At 34.2% G+C, this 23,376-nt stretch overlaps 2 protein-coding genes and 1 long non-coding RNA gene across 4 annotated transcripts; 2 read left to right on the top strand and 1 right to left on the bottom strand.

Annotated features, from left to right (window-relative positions):
• Positions 1-4,964: 4,964 nt before the first annotated feature.
• Positions 4,965-6,132, bottom strand: LOC136274524 (uncharacterized). The gene is made up of 3 exons (XR_010712927.1): positions 5,783-6,132; positions 5,483-5,608; positions 4,965-5,063 (listed from the first exon to the last, which is right to left on the bottom strand). It is a non-coding gene; the product is annotated as an uncharacterized lncRNA (long non-coding RNA).
• A 573-nt stretch (positions 6,133-6,705) lies between these two features.
• LOC105337488 (cytochrome P450 1A1) lies at positions 6,706-11,939 on the top strand. The gene is made up of 6 exons (XM_034451910.2): positions 6,706-7,363; positions 7,743-7,952; positions 8,519-8,648; positions 8,964-9,229; positions 10,025-10,152; positions 10,389-11,939. The coding sequence occupies exons 1-6, from the start codon at positions 7,286-7,288 to the stop codon at positions 10,594-10,596; spliced, it is 1,020 nt and encodes a 339-aa protein (XP_034307801.2). The 5' UTR covers positions 6,706-7,285; the 3' UTR covers positions 10,597-11,939.
• Positions 11,940-13,167: 1,228 nt separating this feature from the next.
• LOC136269606 (steroid 17-alpha-hydroxylase/17,20 lyase-like) lies at positions 13,168-18,675 on the top strand. 2 transcript variants are annotated; one of them, XM_066081561.1, is made up of 8 exons: positions 13,189-13,326; positions 14,239-14,354; positions 14,869-15,421; positions 15,558-15,767; positions 16,242-16,371; positions 16,454-16,719; positions 17,150-17,277; positions 17,411-18,675. In XM_066081561.1, the coding sequence occupies exons 3-8, from the start codon at positions 14,870-14,872 to the stop codon at positions 17,616-17,618; spliced, it is 1,494 nt and encodes a 497-aa protein (XP_065937633.1). In that variant the 5' UTR covers positions 13,189-13,326; positions 14,239-14,354; position 14,869; the 3' UTR covers positions 17,619-18,675. The 2 variants fall into 2 exon arrangements, with proteins under 2 accessions (XP_065937632.1, XP_065937633.1); XM_066081560.1 differs by lacking the exon at positions 14,239-14,354 and having other exon boundaries at positions 13,168-13,326; positions 17,411-18,674.
• Positions 18,676-23,376: the final 4,701 nt, after the last annotated feature.

Here is a 23,376-nt window from a genome sequence, read left to right as displayed (position 1 = left end):
TGTTCGAAGAAATAATATGGTACACAAGTAAATCTTTATTGCAAAAATATGAAACAAATAATATAAATTTTTTAGGTAATTAAATCGTATATCTTGATTTATATGGCATCGTTTCCAGAATTATATATTTATAAATCACGTTGCAAACTTAAAAGTGGAAAAATTAGCAAATAGTGAGTGACAATATGAACATAAAGTTAGTTCAGGCTCCATTTCAAATTTTCCAAAGTAACATGCAAAGATACCGACATTGTTCTGGTTGTGAAAACATTTCATTGTTTTTTAAAATGTTTACATCATAATATCTCGCGTTTCGTAGAAATGTGCTTAAAAATATGAATATGCGTAACTTAAAAACGAAATGGTAAACACTAACTTTACACATGCTTTTAATACATAATTAAAATACCCCTTAGCTATGATTTAGAACCCCATCAATCAAAGTAAAACTAAAACATTTCAGTTTTTCATCATATTATTTGCATCCTGTCTCCCGTTTGATATTTAGAAGAAGAAATATATAATTGTTTTTAAGATCGTCAATTCTAACGGTATTAATTTAAAATTGATAGCCTTTTGGACGAAGGGAGTAATACATTTCCACTTTTTATTCCCTTCCTCTTCAAAATTAAGTCAAGATTGGTCAGTTAGTTCCTTGGGAGAAGCTTATACATTGATGGTAATACATTGGAAAATTAAAGTTCCAAACTGGCGTATTTTCACTAAAATGTGTTCTCACGTGTTCATAACGTCGAATTGAAAACTGTAGATAAGCATTCGATTAGATGAAAAAGATTCGAGGTATTCCGAAATCCGTGTAAAAGGTGTTCCCAAAAGAATTGAGAACAGGTGAAATAAACGATATTATCATACTTTCATGTTAAAAACTAAAATCTGATTGGTTTACACGCAGTTGATAATCCGTTTTATTACACTCAGCGTTAGCAACACACTTAGCAACGGGTAACGAATTGTTACATGCGCGTAAATGATGCGCGTACGGTTCGCAGTAGAATTCAAGTCATTCCTATAGAAAAGCATTTAAGCTTTCTTTAAAATTGATATTCAGTATAATAAAATAAATAGTGCCTGTTTGGGAGGATAACAGTTGAAATCGACACCCCTCGAAAATCATTGTCAACCTCTGCTTCGCGTCGGTTGACAATGGTTTTCTCGGGGTGTCAATTTCAACTGTTCCTCCCAAACAGGCACTATTTTTATAATGACACATGAATGTTATGAAGGCGCATGCCTTAGTTCATATTTGGGGTTGAAAAACCATGTATTTTATTCTATGTATTAATAAATACGATAATTATCCTTTTTTGTTAGAAATTAATATCATATCAGTTATTGCAAATTATTGTCACGAATGGTCCGCAATAAACATGACCGGAAAGTAAAAATGGGGGAAAATCCACTATATACTAGTAGTAGGTTTTCCGTGGGGGTAATCTGGCTATAAAAAGGGGGAAAGCCCACTATATAGTCAGCTTTCCGTGGGGGAAAACTGCTATATAGCCATTTTTCCGGGGGGAAGATCTGCTATATAGCCATTTTTCCGGGGGGAAAGATGGCTAGGGGGAAGAGGCACTATATAACACCGGTTTTTCGAAATGCATATGGGTGGATGTGGGGGTTATGTTGTCCCTAACTATGGAACATTTTCTGATATTGTTGGTGCCGTACGTGGATTAAGGTTCGGCGAGTCTCTTATTTCTTTATGGATTGTTACAATTTCTAATTTAAAGGGTTTGAAAGTGAAATTGTATCATATTCCACTTTTTTCTTCTTGTGTTTTGATTTATCTTGAAGATGTAACATGCAGTGACGTTCAATGTCATCATGGTAGGTCATGTATCATAGCTAATGGAGGACCAACCTGTTTGTGTCCTTCGGGATACACCGGATATCTTTGCAAAGAAAAGGAAAAAGGATCAATGTACGAAGTCTGATTAATTTTAGATTTTACTAGTGGTGCTCTTATGTATTTTTTAAAACGTAAAAATTACTTTCTCAGAATGAAAGTCACGATTAAAAATGCCTAGTATATTAAATAATGATAATATTTTCAATTTAAAAATCACACATTAAAATGCTCGTACCTTAGAAGCGCGAGTTTGATTTGATGATTCGCGCCTGGCAACTCGACGTGATCCGACCCTTTGGATCACGATTCTGATATATATATATATATATATATATATATATATATATATATATATATATATATATATATATATATATATATATATATATATCAATGATATTTATTTTTTGTTTCTTGCAAAGACTTTGCTATTTTTAAAGGACTTATAACCGGAGAATATCTAGTATAAAGCAGAACAAAGTCAGTCGTTTAAAGTATTCTGCGAGTTTCATAAAACCTACGGATTAAGCTTTATCTCAAACACTGACGCCATCATTGATGTTAACGAATCCTTTGAAATCAAATCTGAAGTAGTGGTCCGACATCTACGAGGGAACAAGCAATATGACTCCATCCTGAAGCAAATAACTCCGTATGCAGAGAAGCCACTGAGTGTCCAGTATAATGAGGCTACTGGATATAATACTCCCATAAATGCTAAGAAGATGGGACCTTATCTCTTGGATTTCTGGACAAGATCACAGCAAAGGCCAGGACAAGGCAGGGCTACAAAGTCAACAATGTCGATCAGACGTTCATCAACTGTGATGCAAATCCAAACAGCTATCTTACTTTTTATTTTAAAACTTAAAAACTTAAAAACCAACATCCGGTTGGGTATTACAAAAGGGGTAGTTACGCGCCGCTGATGAAATCATGGCTGGATGTTGGAGTGATCCTGCTCGTCACCTTCCTAAGTCCTACTTCATGCAGTTTGAGATGCATTTCGGGGGTTGTGGTGGATACACAATTAATGGTTTTAACACACTGGCCAATATCCAAGGAGCAGCATTAGGCATGCGTTTTGGTATGTAACTTTATGATTGTTTACAAGGTTCAATCGCATGTATTGTTGTTTGATCTGCCCTTCATTTCAAATGCTGCCCAATTTTTTTTACAGAGCTCTAAATCGGTAATTGGGGAACATCTAGATACTTTTTTACTAAAATGAGCATGATATGCAGTTTATGTTGTTCCTTACTTTCTTAAAATAAAATATTTGAGTTATGTATTTCTTTCAATCAACAACTTAGTCATATATACTCATATAATAGTACGTGTTGTAGAAATTATTTTGATAACAATGATAAATGCTTGTAAAGTGGATGAATGAGAACGGAATAAAAGCAGAGTTTTAATCAAAAACTTAAGACTTCTGTAACGGACATGCATACATGTACATATATTAACATTACTTGCAACTATTAAGAAATTAAAGTACAAAAAGAAAATCATATGATCGTATCTTCTCATATGAACGACATTCTATGTCTACTTACATTGTACCCGGAATGAACTACCGGTCACTTCCGTAATGAGGAGGGGAAAATAGGATGTTTTGTTAACATCGAATCTTAGGATATACAGTTAGTTATACACCATATTCCTGTTTTCATTTAGGTTTAAATGTATGGATTTGCGTTTTACAAGTTTTAGTTGTATACCATTTAAAGCAATTTTGCCAAAAGGTGTACACTTTGTCATTTTAATCCGCGATGGTATAAATTTTGTTATAAGTACTATATCTGATTAATAGTAATCTAAATACAGCCATTTAATATATGAAATTTGATGCGGTGCTCTTTACTTTATCACAAAAATAAATTTAGTAAAAACTAATAAGTATTATCTTTGTGTAAAGATCATACTAAACCTGAATTTCTGATATATAAAACGTGTACAACACATACCGACTTGATAATCTTTTACACGTGTAGGTAATAACAAACAGACATTCCGAGAAACCGTCCGAAATTATTTTGGAAAATGAATCCGGTAGCTGAAAGATTCAAAGTCGAAATGTAGTTATGCTAAGAACAGCAGTGGCAATGTATTATTAACTAATAAATATCCACCTTAATTAATTTATTGCGGTATTTTCCATTCACAATTGTGTACAAACGAAATATAAGTTTATAACATACAGATTCTGCATTCGAAATTGTGGATAGGTTTAAACTGAGTACAATCATATTTATCAACTTGTTTAATTTAGTGCACATTCAATGATCAAGATACAAGTTTCTATGGAAACAATCTCTAAACATATGTGTTAACTCAATTTCAAAGATAAAAACTTAAACTCAAATCATGAGAGATCTTTTATAAATATTTCATCTTATTGTCTTCTCCTTAAGTAAGATAAAAGTACGTTTGATAAGCCAAGAACGAAATATTACTATATCCTGGCATAATTAGAATGACAACAGGTTGTTTATGATAGATGACGCCATAAGTTGGATAGTGCCTATGTGATAATTTGTGAAATTAGTTTACTTTGCTACTGATGCGGTATCGGTGTAAGTGTTGTTTGTAATTGTTTTAAAATCATTTAAACAATAAAATGCTTTCTTTGGTGATTCATTCGGAATATGAAGGTAGCGACATTGCAGGAAAAATACATCACCCGCGTTAGTGGGTTATGTAAATTTTTCCTGCAATGATCGCTACCTTCATAATCCGCATGAATCATCAAAGAAAGCATTTTATTGTTTATATTAACTTCTTTCTTTAACTTATTAATAAACTGATTATGAAAAGTTAGTAAAATTCACTAAATTACTATTAAGGTGGATCTCTACACCAAATAAGTGTAGGAGATTTTTGTTGCATGCATTTGTTACCAATACTAGGCACAGTATTCAACAATAATATACCTCAAAATACAATACACTATTTTCTAGAGAATTTTTAAAATATCAGTCTGGTTCCAGATAACCCCTTATTCATCAAATTTTTAAACATTCCTGTTTTAAAATTCTTATGAGAGTGAAATGTTATTAAGTTTAGAAATGAAAAACAAAAAAATCATGAATGAAGTTTGTATGATTTTTATTGGAATCCACATAAATATGAAACTAAAATATAAAAAAATTCTTTTAAGGCAAACTGCTGGACAAAATCCCACAAAAACCTGAAAATATAAACAATATTCGTTGGTGAATGGGATGAAGAAAAGAAATTGAATGAAATTGAAAAATTAAAGGAAATACTTAATTATTGCAAAAATCTTGGTATGAAAGATCCTGTTTAAGAGTTGTCTTTCTTTATTTTACATGGTCTCAAATATCTTGGGATCAATTTTTTAATTAATAAAAATCACAAAGAAAAATTAAAAAAGGAACAAGTTTATGCTAAATATGTAGATATAAGATAAGTAGTGCTTATGATAATGTTTGAAGCTGAAAAATCATATTATTGATGAATGCCATATATATATTTAACTCTTCAGAACAAAATATAATTAGTAGTTAATTATATTATAAATTGTCTTTTACTTTTTTATATACAATAGCAATTATAAACAACAACCATACGCATATTAATACATACATTAGATGTCCATAGTGATACACATGCATGTGTGGAAATGAAAAACATGCTCCTTTTCAGAATTCTGTCTTTCCCTCATTTGGCTTGCAAATCCGGGCTTCCACTGCTATTGCTACATAGTTGTATCTATTTTAATCAATATACATTAGTTTAATGTTAAAGTTTCAGTGAAAGTCTTTTACTGCAAATGTTTTTTTTAATTTGGGAAGTTAGGATCAATTCAAGAGATCGTACTACGGTACTTTCGTTTTATATTCATCAGACATATATAGTTTAAATGAAAATTTGACATCTGCTTACCTATATCGATAATCTGCCACATATGCATGATCGTCTGTTGCAGATGACATGACAAAAATGTGTTGCCAATTGCAGCAGAGCAGGGAAACGGTATATTATTTAGATTCCACGTTTTCCGTAAAAACAGCTGATAATCAATGTTAGTTAAAAGCTTTAAACAGGAAGAAAATTGACATATTTTCTAAGCGTTTTGGTGATTTCATTCCTATCTCACCTCCTTAGTTAGAAGAGTTCAATTAAACGGTGTATAGCTATTTTGTACCACGACATAATGTTATCAATCCGGAACACAATGGCGTTTCGAACGGAAGTCAGACATGTTTTGACGATGTAGCCTTCCACCTTAATGTACAAAAGTACGTTAGCTCAAAGAAACAGCCAAATCGTTTCTTGTGAGACTTTGAGTCTGGCTTCGTCATGATTATTTCGTGCAGCCTTAGATTTTACTAAGGTCGCTGTAGGTTCAGACCAATCGATAAACAGGGCGTGTATATTTCAGTCTGGCTGTTTCTATAGAGTTATGAATTAGTTATAAGTTTCCGTAAAAAATAGAGGAAATTATGCTTGGTAGATGTAAATATAAGATCTGTAAACACAACAGCAGAGTAACTCGTATAGTTAGTATTCGAACTATATGTAGTACTTGCATGTATTTAAAATTTGTTTTGATGCTTAAAAATCGATGATTTTGACCATAAATTATCATATAGTAAAGAATGAATTAAAACATTTCTGATTTAAAATTTGAATGTTTTCTATATATATTTATACAGAACTCTTCATATAAAGGATGGTAAATATGGTCAAATATGCTCACGACCATCCACCGCTCTTGACTGCCATATGTCATGTGCCACAGTCTTCAACAAACATGTTTTGTTACTTTTAAAAACTTAATCCTTTCTCTTTTATTCCAGAAGAAAATCATGAGCCTTTGAAAAAAAAAATCTGATCAAAAACAAGGACCTCGTGTGAAATTTTTGCAATAAACATCCTACGTCTATTTTTCTGGAGTGAATTTCAAAATGTTGTTGTATGTTTTAGGCGTGATTCTTTTAATTGTTTGTATCAAAATAACAATAAAAAGTTATTTCGTTGAAAAACATGGTCCCCCTGGACCCAAGGGATATCCCTTTTTTGGCGTGATCTTTGAAGTAGATATCTCAAAGCTACATGAGAAACTGTATGAATGGACACAGCAGTATGGAGATGTTTTCCAGTTCCAAATGCTCGGCAAGAAATTTATCTGTATCAACTCAGTAGATGTTTTGAGGGAAACTTTTTTCAAAGAACCTTGTGCCACAATTAGTGCTGCTCGACCACCGACCTTTGTTGGGAAGTATGTGATTCGAAACTATACCGATGTCATATTTTCATCACCTAGCCCGCCGTGGACAAAACGCAGGAAACTTGTCCACCGCTTGCTCCATACATATGGAGAGGGTATCTCTTCCCTTGAAAACCAAGTGCTACAAAATCTACTCTATTTCAAAGGAAAAGTGAATGACACTAACTAACTCAGCAAATGTTAATCCATTCGAAATTGTGGATGAGTTCATATTGAGCACAATAGAAACTCTGGTAGGATTTTCGTATACATTGTTTTTCTTCTTCAATTTTTTACAAACTTTAATCTATGATTTTTTTTACTTACTTACTTCATTTTGTATTATGTGAATTCATTAATATTCTAGAACACCAATTTCAATGAATAAGGTAAAAAAAATTACAGTTTCAGGGATACGTAAATTGTTATTCAACGAGTATTGATGTAACACAATGGTAAACGCAGGAACAATGATCATAACCATTCCGTCCTATTTCAACTAGATATAGATACATTTATTTGGTTATATAAAGTATAAGCTTTTTAAAGTTGTTTTTGTTACTTTTTAAAGTTTTTTTTAAGGAGTTAGAATTAATTCATTTATAATTCATTATCACATGGATTTCTTGGTAGTTCATCGGTCGAAGGTTTGGCAGAGAAGGACCACTGCAGCCGTTAATGAAGATAGAAGAGGAGCTGGGTAATCGGCTGTCCAGTCCAGGGACGGATGCAGTGTACAGTGCTGCCCCATTCCTCCGGTTTCTCCCGCTACCAATGTCATTGATTTTTCATGAAGTCAAAAGCGTGCATCAAAGAATTTTGGATACTCTGGAAACATTATCGGTACAGTGTATTTGTCTCATCTAAAATCCTTCACCTAAAATTCAAAATAATATGAAACTAAAAATTTTCATTTGTTTTTATTTACGTTGCAAGTATTGTTTCAAAAGTATATTTGCAAATTAGAAAAAAAGAAATTGCTTATATTAACACACAGAAGAGCAAAAATGTCCATTGAAAAATGAATATAAACGTAAATATAAGAAATGGACAGCAATGATAAAAAGTTATGATATGAACTTGGTTGGTGAATGATTAAATCTTCTCAGGCCCATTTTGAGCTTCAAAAATTTCATTACGTTACTAAATAGATTTTATTTGAGTTATCCGAAAAAACTTCTAGTAAGATATTACAACATATTTATCTTTTACTTCATTTTAAAATTGAAGGCACTAAATAATGTAAGCTCTACGATTATTTCTCCGGATAGGTTTACAATGTAGAGTTCTTCTCATATCAAAGATATGATTGGTTAAAAAGTACAGTTGCTATTTAAAAATGAAATATTTTTCTGATAATAAATCCATAACGATTTACTTTATGATAAGTATTTCATTCATGACTACAGAAAGAGGATTGCGAAGAAAAAGGAATCTATCATACGCTTAAAGAAGCGACGGAGGAAAAAGACGAAAATGGGGAACCGTGTATAAATGAGGATAACATATATGGAATACTTTTTAATCTTGCTGGAGCTGGTGTGTTGCTCTTCTTTATACCTCTATAAATTTACATGTATTTTTGTAGTGATCATATTCAAACGATTTTCTCGGCATATGTCCTAAAAATATGTACAAATTTGCTTCAGGTATGTATACATGGAAATACACCGATCAGTTCATAACAAGCATTGGGTTTTAATTGGAGTGTGTTTATTTATGAACGTCTACATGTTACTATACACTCATCAGTGCTCCAATATTAACTATCTCAGCAAATTAAAAGCGCAGAAACATTGTAAAAGTGCATCAAATATAAATGTTACTGATCAATAAGCATATTTTTACTTTAAGGATATTTAACAACACGGGGAACTCTATTATCCGTAATTCAGATCCTTGCAAAAAGACCGGGGCTTCAAAAATTATTGCAAAAAGAAGTAGACGAAGTCATTGGACGGGACCGGAATCCAAGACTCTCAGACCGGAGTAAGTGTCCACTGTTGGAAGCCGTCGTCATGGAAACACTGCGTTATATCTCCCATGTTCCTGTATTTGTACTTCACTCCACTTCACAATCCACAACAATCGGTGGATACAATGTGGAGAAGGACACAGTGGTAGGTTATTGCAAAGATATTGAAAATACTTAAGTTGATAAAATGAATATAGGTAATCGGTTAATTGTGCAAAAATATGTGCATTCAAGTTAGTCTTAAATAAACAGTCTGAACGGATACTGCATTCTTCACATCCAAAAGAAAGTCTGTACACATTTAAATTGTGTGGAACAATATTTAACAGGCTTTCTCATCTAACTTCTTCTTTTGAAAAAGAATATAAAGTTTAGTCTTGAAAAGTTCCGATCTATCCAAATACATCATAGCAAAATATTGATTTTGATAAGACGTTTGCCTATAAAAACACTTAACTGTTTATTGCAGTTTTCAGTCGGTGGCTTATAATTTTAATTTCAAGTATGTTAGGCGTAACAATGCATAGTATTTATGTACCTTTATCTCTACGAAGATGAATGTAATGAAACGGTCACTGAGAGGACAGAACAAGGCTTTGGATAAACTCTGAACGTTGGCTTGGGACGTCTGGTGGCTGTCTTAAGGGGTTGTGGGTGGTGGTGGCTGCCATAATAGACAATATTGATCCCCTTTAAAAGAAGAGCTTGATATAAAGATAATGGAAAATGAAAAAAAATTATCTTAAAATATAAGAAATTTTTCTTTAGCAAATAATAGTTTACAGCTTCAGAAATCACACATAAAAAGTTCAGCTAAATCTGATGGTTTTTATATTAAATTATATTTTGACCCCTCAGCCTCCTTAAACAAATATAAATGAATCAAACTACTTTAAAACGTTTTGGATAAAAACTTTTTGAATTGGTATTATATTGACAGATTGTTCCCAACAGTTGGACCATGCATCACAGTGAAAAACACTGGGACGAGCCGTTCAGATTTAAACCAGAACGTTTCTTGGATAGAGATGGAATGCTCCTTCCCGCGACAAACCCAGTGAGGAAAAGGTACGTCAAGTATAACAAGTGACCGTAACCGTTTAATGAATGCTTCCAAAACAGAGTTAAAAAATTATTTTTATTTCCGCTCTCTGAAAAACATCTTAACTTCATTAAGAACTATTGCTTCCTTTCTAAGAAGTGAAAAAAAACCTCTGGGTTTTTATTTTTACATTATTTTCTAAATGTTGTTTTAAAAAAAAATTCCGATGTATAGCATAATTGACCACAAAATATTGTTTTAGATTTGCAGCGTTCGGATTAGGGAAAAGAGGTTGTTTGGGCGAAGTTTTTGCAAAGTCTCGAATTTTTCTGTTCTTATCATCGCTGATGCAAATGGCGACTATTGATGAACCGGAAGGAAAACCTTTACTTGATCTTGATCCCAGAAAAATGGTTCCCGGAATAGTCTTACAGCCACAAGAATACGAAGTTCGATTTCTATTGCGATGATTCCTGCAATTAATGTGATGAATAAACAAATTAAAATATTCTTAAAGATATATATGATGACAGAGAGAGAGAGAGAGAGAGAGAGAGAGAGAGAGAGAGAGAGAGAGAGAGTGAGAGGCATGTGTTCACTATCCAAAATGAAGTAAATGTGTATTAACAGATCAAAGTGACCAATGTCTTGTATTTCTTGGTTTTTCAAATACATGTATCCACATCGTCTCCGCAAATTCTACTCCAGTTTACGTCTCGCACATTTGCGATATAATTACAGCAGAGAAGTCCGGATCGTTCGGTACCGAAGATTTTTAAAACTTGCAAACCTTGATTTCAGTATGTTTTTGTTTGGTGTTTCTATAAAAAAAAATTCCATTTTAGAAAAACTGTAATATTTTTGCATTTTTTCATATTTGTGTTCAGTGTAAAGAGTCGATGTGAATGATTTATGAATATGGGTTTTCCTCTCACGCTTTTAAAAACGGTTATAGCACCACCCGTTGAAATGGAAAACAAATGTTGAAGTCTTCGGATGTGAATGACAAAGAATGCGTATTAACGTTTACTTACATTATAATTAGCTTTTGAGCAATCGTTACGATATAATTGATTCATTTTGAAACCATTGTTGAAGTGCTGACAACAAAAAATGTGCTAAAATCACAGTAATGTATACTTTTGAATAGTTGTGTCTTTCACAAATGTTTTTCAAAATATTAATAAAAATTGTACTTTTGCATCGGTTAACCATAGAATGATTTGTGTGAATTTTATATTGTCTAAATAAGCAGCCTTAATGACCATTTACATAATTGTATGAAAAGGAGTGAAATGTAATATCAGGAAGGAACGTGTGTGATGATAGAAATGTGTGTTGTGGGTAAAAGGAATACTTTATTATTCTTAACTTACCATCATGGATCGTTGATAGACTCGGAGATAAGATATATACAAGATACTGTCACATATTCTCTATTTTGAAGTATATGTATATAATTAAAAAGAAGTAGGTACCTATTGACATATTATCCTATATATACTAATGTAAGGTATTCTTAATTGTTGCTTTGCATTGTAAGATTTGCAATGTTTGAATAGGGTGCATGCTAGGACAGTCTTAAAACATACTAGCGTCCAAAAAAACCTGACAGTGTTTAGTTGTTTTCGTTTAATCATCTCTACATATTGCAATCTTGTGTTTTCGCTGCCTATTTCATGCAATATATACAACACTAGTCATATGTTTCTTTTTTTCAAGTAATCTCGGGCGAGCGTTGTGGCCTCTTTTTTTTCAATACAAGTACAAGACAGATAAGATCATTCGGACATTTCTTCCTTTCCCAATAACATGTATACAGAGGCGGATCCAGCAATTTTGAAAAGGGGGGGTTCCAATTGATGAAAATCACTATGTGCAAAATACATTATTTGTCAATAAACAAGGCCTTTTGAACGTTTTCCGTGCGTAAATTTAATAAACAATTATCTCATCAATATCTATTTCACATCTATTTTAATATCAGAGTGCACTGCATTATTGAGCGTTTTGGTTTAGGAAACGAAGATTTGCATATTTTTTAGCCTTAAAAAAACGAGTCTCCAGCAATGAGAACGTGCGTCTATGCTATGCTTAATAGAGAGAAACGCTAAGAAACCAAAAATAATTCAGACTTTTTACAAGATATTATAAAAATGAATTTTTGTTAAAAAAAATTAAATTATGTCTTTGATGTTTAAACTCTGAACTATTTAATATTTATTGATTTTGAGTTCTATCGATTGCCCTCTTAAATAAAGGTCTAAATGATAGGATATGACAAAAATGGGGATAGTTTATCTGCTGAATAGATGGAACATGTGTAATACAATTGTACAAGCAGTAGTCGTCCCACGGAACTTGATGTGACCTCTGTATAATGGGTGCGCCACATCACCCGGCACTAGTACTGATGCGATCTTATTCAGGAAAGTTTTGAAAAGTTGTGCATTTTCATGATGGTTTAAACCCCTTACACGGTATTTTGTAGCATAATTTCCGATTCTTGGAAACAAATCAAAAAAGGGCTTTCTTTTGTGTTTCATGTGGGTACGAGGTACGGTATAGCTAGCATTCCAGAAAAATAGCATAACTTGCATAAAATTAACTATAATTGATTTTTTAAAGAAATAGAGTAGACAATACATTGTAGATGTAATTATAAATCTGTGTTTTAGTGACACTGCTTAGTTATTTTTTTTTAATTTTCCACATGTTTACTCACAGATGTACCTGTTTCGAAAAAAAAAATCGTTAGGGTTTTTCATATGTAATACATGTACATGTAAATTACGGTGCGTTGTAAAAAATTCTTTAAATTAGCAATTTTAAAAGCATTTATTTGAAATAATTACAGTATTTATATTATAAATGGGGACAATTGCCTTTAAATAGGCATTACAAGTTTTTAAAAAAAATTATATGCTCCAGAGAAAGGGGGGGTTCCGACCCCCGGAACCCCCCCTCTGGATCCGCCAATGTGTATATATGCGAAAGCAATGCATTATCGCAACGTGCCTCAGCCTCATGAAATTATAACTCGAACTGCATTCCTTAAAAGTGGAAACAAATAAACGTTTTGTGCATTATCAATATATACCTATTTTTACACGATCCTAGATGAAATATAAACAGCTTTTGGGTCATCGATAAGATCACCGTCAGTATGCATTCAGGACGCTAAATGAAACAGTAGATAAGTATGTCTTATATAATGCACTATATAGGTTCAAAATACATAGCTGAAAAGTTGTTAAACATACTAGTAGTTAATTCACGCATGTGAACGCAACTTATAGTATAGGCCTACATATTGGTGCCCTAATTCTACTTGCATTTTCTCAGACTTAAAATAGCTTAAAGGAATTATAGTAGATATGGCCGCAGAACAACTGATCTTTTTATGTTTTCATGGTAATGATTACATTTATAGAAATATGACTGCAACAGATAGAGGGTTTGTGCAGGAATGAATGCTTTTTTCTGGTTGACGATTTATATACATGTTTAAATCCTACGATAGTATACGGAGGCTCTTTTGTGTTATAAACATATTGTCAATTAAAAAAACCACAAAGGAACATAAATACATGTCCTCTGACTGTCTTTTTATTTAATAGAAAAATGGATGGTAAAATGATAACATTTACTCAAAACGTTTTCACTTTTATTAATGCATGATACAAATTAAATGTCTGGCATTGATAAAGTCAAGTGCTGTCACAAAATCCATGTGTAAAAAATATGAAAAGTTCATTTGTAAGAATTATAAGCCTAGTGTGCATTTGAAATGCATTATCTAAACTAAAAAAAAGGGTGTTTATAACATCTCTTTTTGTGTTTTAATCAATCAACGATGAGCAAAAGTTTTTAAATGTCACATGGCCATGGCCAAGTTTGATATTTATCTGCGTTTCAAGACAATCATGTTTACAAAGTGTATGATGTTATGTTGACGGTAAATAAAATGTTTTCTTAAAACATTTCGTTATTCGGTTAACTTTTCAGACGGTTCGGGCACGTCTATTTTCATAATTGAGTTCGTCTTTTTGAAGTTTTGATAAATATTCTCACTTACATATTTTAATTGACGCATTGATGTCATAATTCAGAACAACGAAACAGGCCGACTTTGGTAAGAAGACAAAAGCATGGTGTCCTAGGGATGATAAAGAAATTCATACTGTTTAGCCAAATGAAAACAACAGAATAATGTTTCTGCAGCTAGGTAAAAAAAGACGGTTTCTGTTTCTGTTTATGATGAAGATTGTAGTATCGAAGGTCAGCTTGAGCCTCAGTATCTGAAAATGGAAGTGTGGATTAATATGTGCTATGGGGTATGGCAGATTGTGACATAGTTATATCGTAGACTTAGTTGAGAATCGCGCGCAAATTTTTAAGACACATGGACAAAAAATACACCCAGTCCTGGCAATATTTTTTTTTTACATAGTTTGTAGGTACACGACTGATTGTATGCAAAGTATAAACACGGTTTATTTGTTGTACAGAGCTGGTATCCAGAGATCATACTTGTAGTTTCCTATGTTTCACAAAAAAGTGGGAAAACTTATATTTAACTCAAGGTCATAATGTAACATAGTGTAATCATTACCTTCGATGATTGTTTTTGAATATAGAAAGAAATAATTATTCACTTTCTAATTTTGTTGTATGTAAAAAGATGGTAGATGAATCACGTTTTATCTCTTTATCTCACTTTATTGATACATTATTTTCAGTATGCTGGAGTACGTGTTGTGCGTGGCGGTTTTAATAGCTTGTTTTTTTATCGCACTCCAATCTTACACCTGTGCTAAAAATAGACCCCCTGGACCTAAAGGATATCCCTTTCTTGGCGTGGTCTTTGAGGTTGATCCACCAACACTCTACAAGAAACTATATGAATGGACAAAGCAGTATGGGGATGTTTTCCAGTTTCAAATGCTCGGCAAGACATTTGTTAGTATCAATTCAGTGGAAGTGTTGCGGGAAACATTTCTGCAAGAACCATGTGCCACCATTAGCGCTAGTCGACCGCCTACCTTCTTTGGGAAATACTTTTTTCGAAACTACACGGATCTAATACTCGCATCACCAAGTGCATCTTGGGAAAAACGTAGAAAATTTGTTCATCATCTGCTCCATGTATACGGAGAGGGCAAAGCATCACTTGAAAATCAAGTATTGCAAAATTTGATCTATTTTAAGGAAAACGTGCGTAAAACCATCTCAAATAACGTCAACCCATTTGAATTTATGGATGATTTTCTTCTAAGTTCAATCGAAGTTCTGGTACGTTTTTTAAAAGTAATATCCTCACTTTAACAAAAATTATGCAAAGTTAACATTTTTGTAATGATTTTTTATGTCTTAAAACAAATTAATAAAGTATCAAAAATCGAATTCTTGTTACTTTTTTAATAAACAGTACATCGGTAGGAGATTTGGAAAAGAGGGACCACTGCAGTCTTTAATCAAATTAGAGCAGGATATCGGAAATCGGCTAGCCAATCCAGGAACGGATACAGTGTTCAGTGCACTTCCCTTCCTGCGGTTTCTTCCCATTCCTATTTCATTAAGCTTTCATAAAGCCAAAAGCGTACATCAGCAAATTTTGGACACTCTGGAGACATTATCGGTACGACAAATCTGTGTCATTTCAAAGCATTTACAAATACCATTGTACATGTAGGATTGATTATTTCAAAATTGAAGTTTTTTTGCTCTTTGTGATTAAAGTAGTGTTTATTTGTAGATTATTAACGTTGGAGACGTAAAAATTGATAATTTGATTATATGATTGCAATATAACACTGTTCCATAACCAACCTTTAAGATCATTTATCAGATATTTATCATTTAAAATATATCTTAGGTGTTATGCATTTTTATGGATAATCCATTTAAATATCAAGGAATTCTTTAAATTTTAGTTTTGACGATCGCTACTTTTTTTCAAACATAATACACTACATATCGAATGATTTCTCTACAAAAAATACAAAAGAATGATTTAAAATACATGTATAAGTTTTTCACTTATAATATAGATTTTGTAAACAAAACAGTTTGGTTGACGAATCCTTTCTTATAAGTTATTTTATGTATACAGAAAGAAGCTTGTGAAGAAAGAGGAATATATCATACATTGAAAGAGGCTTTAAATGAAAAGGATGAAAATGGGGAGATATGGTTAAATGACGATAACTTATATGGAATACTTTATAATATCGCAGGAGCAGGTATTTCTCTCTCTCTCTCTCTCTCTCTCTCTCTATCCACACCTCTTCAATGCAGTGGCATTGTAATAATGTTACATTTTAGCATACTTAACAACGAGGGGAACTCTGCTTTCTGTAATCCAACTCCTTGCAAAAAGACCACAACTTCAGAAGTCTCTGCAGAGAGAAGTGGATGAAGTAATTGGACGGGACAGGGAGCCCAGATTTTCAGACAGGAAGAAGTGTCCACTTATGGAAGCTGTCGTCACGGAAACACTGCGATACATAGCTCATTCTCCAGTATATGTACTTCATTCTACTTCGCAGCCTACAAAAATCGGTGGATACAGTGTGGAGAAAGACACGGTGGTAGGTTGTTGCAAAGATATTGAAAATAATATAGTTGATTAAAAGTATATAATTAAAGTTGTACAAGAATGACCCCAGATTGATTAACTGAAGTGGGACTATATGATTTAAAAAAATGAAGTACATGTAAAATGAAACACAAGAGAGTACTAAACATCGTATTTCATTATAAAATTGATCTGGTAAATCTCCGTTGAATCTTGAGATATCTATTCGTTAGTTACTGGTAACATGTATGTTTGTTAAAAAGTATGCTTTGGTACATAGATATCTGCTTTTTCAAACGCTTTGAAATTTATGTTTTATCATGACACTCTTTATGATTGTGAGCAGAGGGGCATATCGGGGGATAGAAGATGATGCATTTTTTGTCTGTTTAGTTAATGAAAATAAAACATTTTTTATGTTACGGTTCCTGTTCTATCAACAGATTATTCCAAACAGCTGGACTATGCACCACAGTGAGAAATACTGGGACGATCCGTTCAGCTTTAAGCCTGAACGTTTCTTGGACGAAGATGGACAGCTCCTGCCCGCCACAGACCCAGTCAGGAAAAGGTACATTATTAATTGATATATAATTTCTTTGAAGTGCCTGCATTTACATTTCGGGCAAAGTTTTTTTATTCGATTGTAAACTGCTAATATCAATTAAGTTATCTACGGATTTGTGAAATGATTTTTTATTTAGATTTGCAGCGTTTGGATTAGGAAGAAGAAGTTGCATAGGTGAAGTTTTCGCAAAGTCTCGGATCTTTCTGTTCCTGTCTTCGCTGTTGCAAATGGTGACTATTGCTGAACCAGAAGGAATACCTTTACTTGATCTTGATCCCAGAAACATGGTTCCTGGAATAGTCTTACAGCCACAAGAATACGAAGTTCGATTTTTATTGCGATGACAGCAACATATATATGTGAAGTAATGAATTTCACTAGAGAATATCAAGGTCCAAAAAGTTTTTTGCTTTGTAATCCTTTTATTCTCTTATATTAACTTGTTATTTTTTAATCAGAACAATATATTTTAGAAAAAAAAGAGGTTTAAGTGAAGAGATATCATTTATTGTTATACGTTGTAAGGAATTTGACTTGTTCTAAAGATATTGATCTCGTAAACCGTTTGTGTAACACTAGAAAAAAGCTGACAAAGAACATTAAACAGTTTGTTCAGCAAAATCAATAGATAACTTAAGGCAATTGTTAACTATTTGAATGTTTATATTTGTACTTGCATCGTTTTTAGATTAAAAAACAAGTTTAATATAAGAGGTTTGAGTCTTTCGATTCTCGTCCGTGTTTGTGCAATTCACAGGATATCATTTAAAATATAAAGAATGATAAAGAAGTCAAGGTGGTATTTAACAGCATGAGATATCTATTGATGTCAAAACGTATAAGATCCTAAATCGTAATAACGCGATGATCAGTTGGAAAAAATGTACACGCTTGAGCAAACAGATAACAAACAATCTAACTACAGAAAGTGCCTAGAGATATAAACTATGTATGTGGAAATCCGTTTGCAATTATAGAAAGGTGAAAAAAACACGTAGCGAAATTAACCGTGTATATAATACATTTTTTTTCCATTTCAACACTTTTTTGTTGCGAGAAACCATATTAACCTCAAAAACAACTTTATTATTGAATTTGTCAAAATAAAGTTCTTTCATTTTAATAATTGATGGTTTTTGACAAAATCAAACGAGATGTAAATTTTTGATGATCAACAGTGCAACGCAAACAAGTCTTTTCCGTTCTATTTAATGTCTTTATATGCATATTTTTTATTTATAAAGAGGACGGGGTCACAAAACTAAACATATACTGGGTCTTTAGAAAACCCCATAAATAATGCGTCAATTACATGTATTCAAAAACGATTTGATTATTATTGATACGTATCAAGATGTGTAAATTTGATTCTTTCTTTTTTGATAACTATTATTTAAAACCATTTAATTAGCAGCTTTAAAAATATATCTTACAAAAGGGGTTTGGTTTAAAGAAAGTTACTAAGTGTAAAAATGCTAAAAATACATAATCAACCAACTGTAAACCAAACTATCCACCACTTTGAGTCGGTTTCCCTGGAAACATTTGTAACGCGCAAGTTTACGTTACGGATCAACCAGTTTTGACAAAATTATGTGTGGTGAATCGGAAGTAGAAAACTCATCGGTGACAAGATAGTTTATCTTGTATTTCATCATCAATTTAGATTATCGATAATTGTATGTATTGTGGTCAATAATAGATTAGTCACCTCTTTATTAATTGGATATTTCACGGGAGCCATTTTGGTATGTCGAACATTGTTAAAATGGCAACTGATGACTGGCATAATGTTAGACAGGCCAGCTCTCAAGAAATTAGAAAACATTTTTTATATTGTCATTGTTAAATCATGTATATAACGGTTTTCTTTTTTCAATGCTTCATTCATTTTGAATTTTAATCCCTTTTCATACCCATGTCTTCATGCGTTTAGTAGGCTTCCTTGAAAATAAAGGAGGTTTTAGGTTTTAAACATTTAAGTAGTATGCAGTAAAATGACATAAGTTGTCTTTTTTTTTTAGATGGACTATAACTTTTAATAATTATGCGAGAAGTTTTGCATGAAAACAATGATTTTTTGAAGTGCCTAGTAACAAAAATTAACAGCTTATTTAAAGTTCCTTGAAGATGAAAGGAGAGAAACGCTATACACAAACTTATTCTATGTAGATTAATATGTAAATAACCTAAGGCAAAAATATGTGTGACTTCTTGCCCTTCATTTAAAAAGTGTGAATAACATATCCGACACGTAACAATCTTGGTACAGGCATATATAAAAGATACCTCATGAAACGATGTGTGTATTTTTATTCTGATTCAGATATATGTATAGTTGAAGTTTTTTTGCATATTTGCATATTAGGACAGGTAATTTCTATTTATATCCAGATCAATAGTTTGTATTTTACATGGTTGCCTGACGTGAAACGCAGGAGGATAAAACGTACGCTCAACTAGGACCCCAGGTCACCTGCTTATTCACAACTACCAAATCTGTGCACTCCGCTACAAAATGAAGTGCATTACAACCGCAAAGTGAAAGTAGAATAACTAGTACCACTACTTAGCCTTTAGAAATGATATACAACAGGCAGAAAATGTATATTAAAAAAAAAAGAATAACCCTCTAAGTATTGGAAATACACTATAGAGGATAAAAAATTCAGCATTGACTGTTATTTGAAAGATATATGATATACGTTATATAGACATAAGGTGACCTGTGGTCCCCCTAAGGATATATAAGTTAAATGTAACACAAAATCCTCCTCATTAAAATATCAAAGTACTTCACCTTCTTACTTTGTATACGTAGGTGTAGCCTGTAGAAAGATGTGGTTTCCACGGGTCACCTTATGTCTTTTTGCACAATGGAGAGTTACCGGTTTCCCCAGTAGGGTGACCAGGGATCACATTAAGTCAGTATACACTATGGGGAGTTAGCGGTCTTCCACAGCAGGGTGACCAGGGGTCACCTTAACAGAAATATCATGAGAGAAAGCGAATTCACCTCCTTACCTGTATTTCCCACACAAATGTCGTTATGATTATGTGAACCTTATGTTATTTTACATGATTGAGAAGGACCGGTCATCCATTGTAGGGTGACTAGGGGTCCCCGTATGTCATTTTAAAATATAGAGAGTCACCGGTCATTAACTGTAGGGTGACCAGGGGTCACCTTATGTCATTTTACAGAATGGGGAGTCACCAGTCATCCATTGAAGGGTACACACGGGTCACCTTATGTTATTTTGCACAATTGAGAGTTACCGTATTTCATTTTACACAATGGAGAGTCACACACCGGTCAACCACTGTAGGGTGACCAGGGGTCCCCGTATGCCATTTTACACAATGAATAATTAAAATATGCCTATGGGGACCAGAGGAAACCTAAGTTATTTTATCACTGTTGTATTAGTTCTTTATATCATTACGGAGAGCTCGGGTCACCTTATGTCATATAACAGGATGGAGAGTCACCAGTAATCCACTGCAGGGTGCCCACAGGTCACCTTATATCATTTTACACAATGGGGAGTCACCGGTCAACCACTGTAGGGTGACCAGGGGTCCCCGTATGTCATTTTACACAATGAATAAATGAAATATGGCTAGGGGGACCAGAGGTAACCAAGGTTGTTTTATTCACTGTTGTATTTATTCTTTATATCAATACGGAGATCTCGGGTCATCTTATGTCATTTTACAGGATGGAGAGTCACCAGTTATCCACTGCCGGGTGCCCACAGGTCACCTTATTTCATTTTACACAATGGAGAGTCACTCAACGGTCAACTACTGTAGGGTGACCAGGGGTCCCCGTATACCATTTTACACAATGAATAATTGAAATATGCCTAGGGGGACCAGAGGTAACCTAAGTTTTATTAACACTGTTTTATTAATTCTTTATATCAATACGGAGACCTCAGGTCACCTTATGTCATATAACAGGATGGAGAGTCAGCAGTTATCCACTGCCGGGTGCCCACAGGTCACCTTATGTCATTTTACGCAATGGAGAGTCACCGGTCAACCACTGTAGGGTGACCAGGGGTCCCCCTATGTCATTTTACACAATGATGTAATACAGTGATCCTAAAGTGAATAACTTTAGTGAATCTTCATCTTGTGAAATGATCTGAGGTAACACCAGGTAATCAAAGAATGGATGAAGACTGATTAATCTCCATCTGCAAAATGCATCAGCCGACTTCCAGTTTCCATATATATTGATTTACAAAATCATCACGACATTTGCGTAGGAAATACATGTAAGGAGGTGATTTCTCTTTCTCTCATGATATTCCACTTAAGGTGACCCCTGGACACCCTACAGTGGATGACCGGTCACTTTCCATCGTGTAAAATGACATAAGTTTCACAAAATTATAACGACATTTGTGTGGGAAATACAAGTATGGAGGTGACTTCTCTATCTCTCATGATATTTCTGTTAAGGTGATCCCTGGTCACCCTACAGTGAATGACCGGTAACTTTCAATAGTGTAAAATGACATAAGTGGACCCCTGGTCACCCTACAGTGGATAAACGGTAACTCTCCATTGTGCAAAATAACATAAGGTGACCGGTGGGCACCCTTCAATGGACGACTGGTGACTCTCCTGTAAAATGACATAAGGTGACCCCTGGTCACCCTACAGTGAATGATCGGTGACTCTCTATATTGTAAAATGACATAAGGGGACCCCTAGTCACCCTACAGTGGATGACCGGTCCCTCGCCATCGTGTAAAATGACATAAGGTTCACATAATCATAACGACATTTGTGTGAGAAATACATGTAACGAGGTGACTTCTCTTTCTCTCATGATATTTCTATTAAGGTGACCCCTAATCACCCTACTGTGGAAGACCGGTAACTCCCCATAGTGTAAAATGACATAAGGTGACCCGTGTACACCCTTCAGTGGATGACTAATGACTCACCATCCTGTAAAGTGACATAAGGTGACCCCTGGTCACCCTAGAGTAGATGTCCAGTGACTCTCACCTTATGTCATATAACATGATGGAGAGTCACCAGTAATCCACAGTAGGGTGCTCACAGGTCACCTTATATCATTTTAGAGAGTCACCGGTCATCCTCTATAGGGTGACCAGGGGTCCCCGTATATCATTTTACAAGATGGAGAGTCACCGGTCATCTACTGTAGAATGATCAGTGATCACCTTATCATTTTACACGATGGAGAGTCACCGGCCAACTACTGTAGGTGACCAGGGGTCCACGTATGTCATTTTACACAATGGAGTGTCACCGGTCATCCACTGTAGGGTGACCAGGGGTCACCATATATCCTTTAACACGTTGGAGAGTCACCGGTCATCCACTGCAGAGTTACCAGGGGTCCCCGTTTGTCATTTTACACGGTTGAGAGTCACCAGTAATTCACTGTAGGGTGACAAGGGGTCACCTTATGTCATTTTACACAATGAAGAGTCACCGGTCTTCCTCTATAGGGTGACCAGGAGTAACCTTATATCAGTTTGCACGATGGAGAGTCACCGTTCATCCTTTGTAAGGTGACCAGGGGTCCCCGTATGTCATTTTACATGATGGAGAGTCACCGGTCATCCACTGTAGGGTGACCAGGAGTAACCTTATATCAGTTTACACGATGGAGAGTCACCGTTCATCCTTTGTAAGGTGACCAGGGGTCCCCGTATGTCATTTTACATGATGGAGAGTCACCGGTCATTCAGTCTAGGATGACCAGGGGTCACCTTATATTATTTTACACAATGGAGAGTCATCGTTTATCCTCTGCAGGGTGGCCAGGAGTCACTTTATATCATTTTACAATTTGGAGAGTCACCGGCCGTCCACTGCAGGGTGACCAGTGGTCACCTTATGTCATTTTCACAATGGAGAGTCAACGGTCATCCACTGCAGGGTGACCAGGGGTCTCCGTATGTCATTAAACACGATGCAGAGTCACCGGTCATCCTTTGTAGGGTGACCAGGGGTCCCCGTATGTCATTTTACATGAAGGAGAGTCACCAGTCATCCACTAAAGGGTGCCCACGGGTCACCTTATGTAATGTCACACAATGGAGAGTCACT

The sequence above is a fragment of the Magallana gigas genome, chromosome 4 (assembly GCF_963853765.1).
Source record: "Magallana gigas chromosome 4, xbMagGiga1.1, whole genome shotgun sequence".
NCBI classification, from domain to species: Eukaryota; Metazoa; Mollusca; class Bivalvia; order Ostreida; family Ostreidae; genus Magallana; species Magallana gigas.
This window is presented reverse-complemented; position numbering and strand designations above follow the sequence as displayed.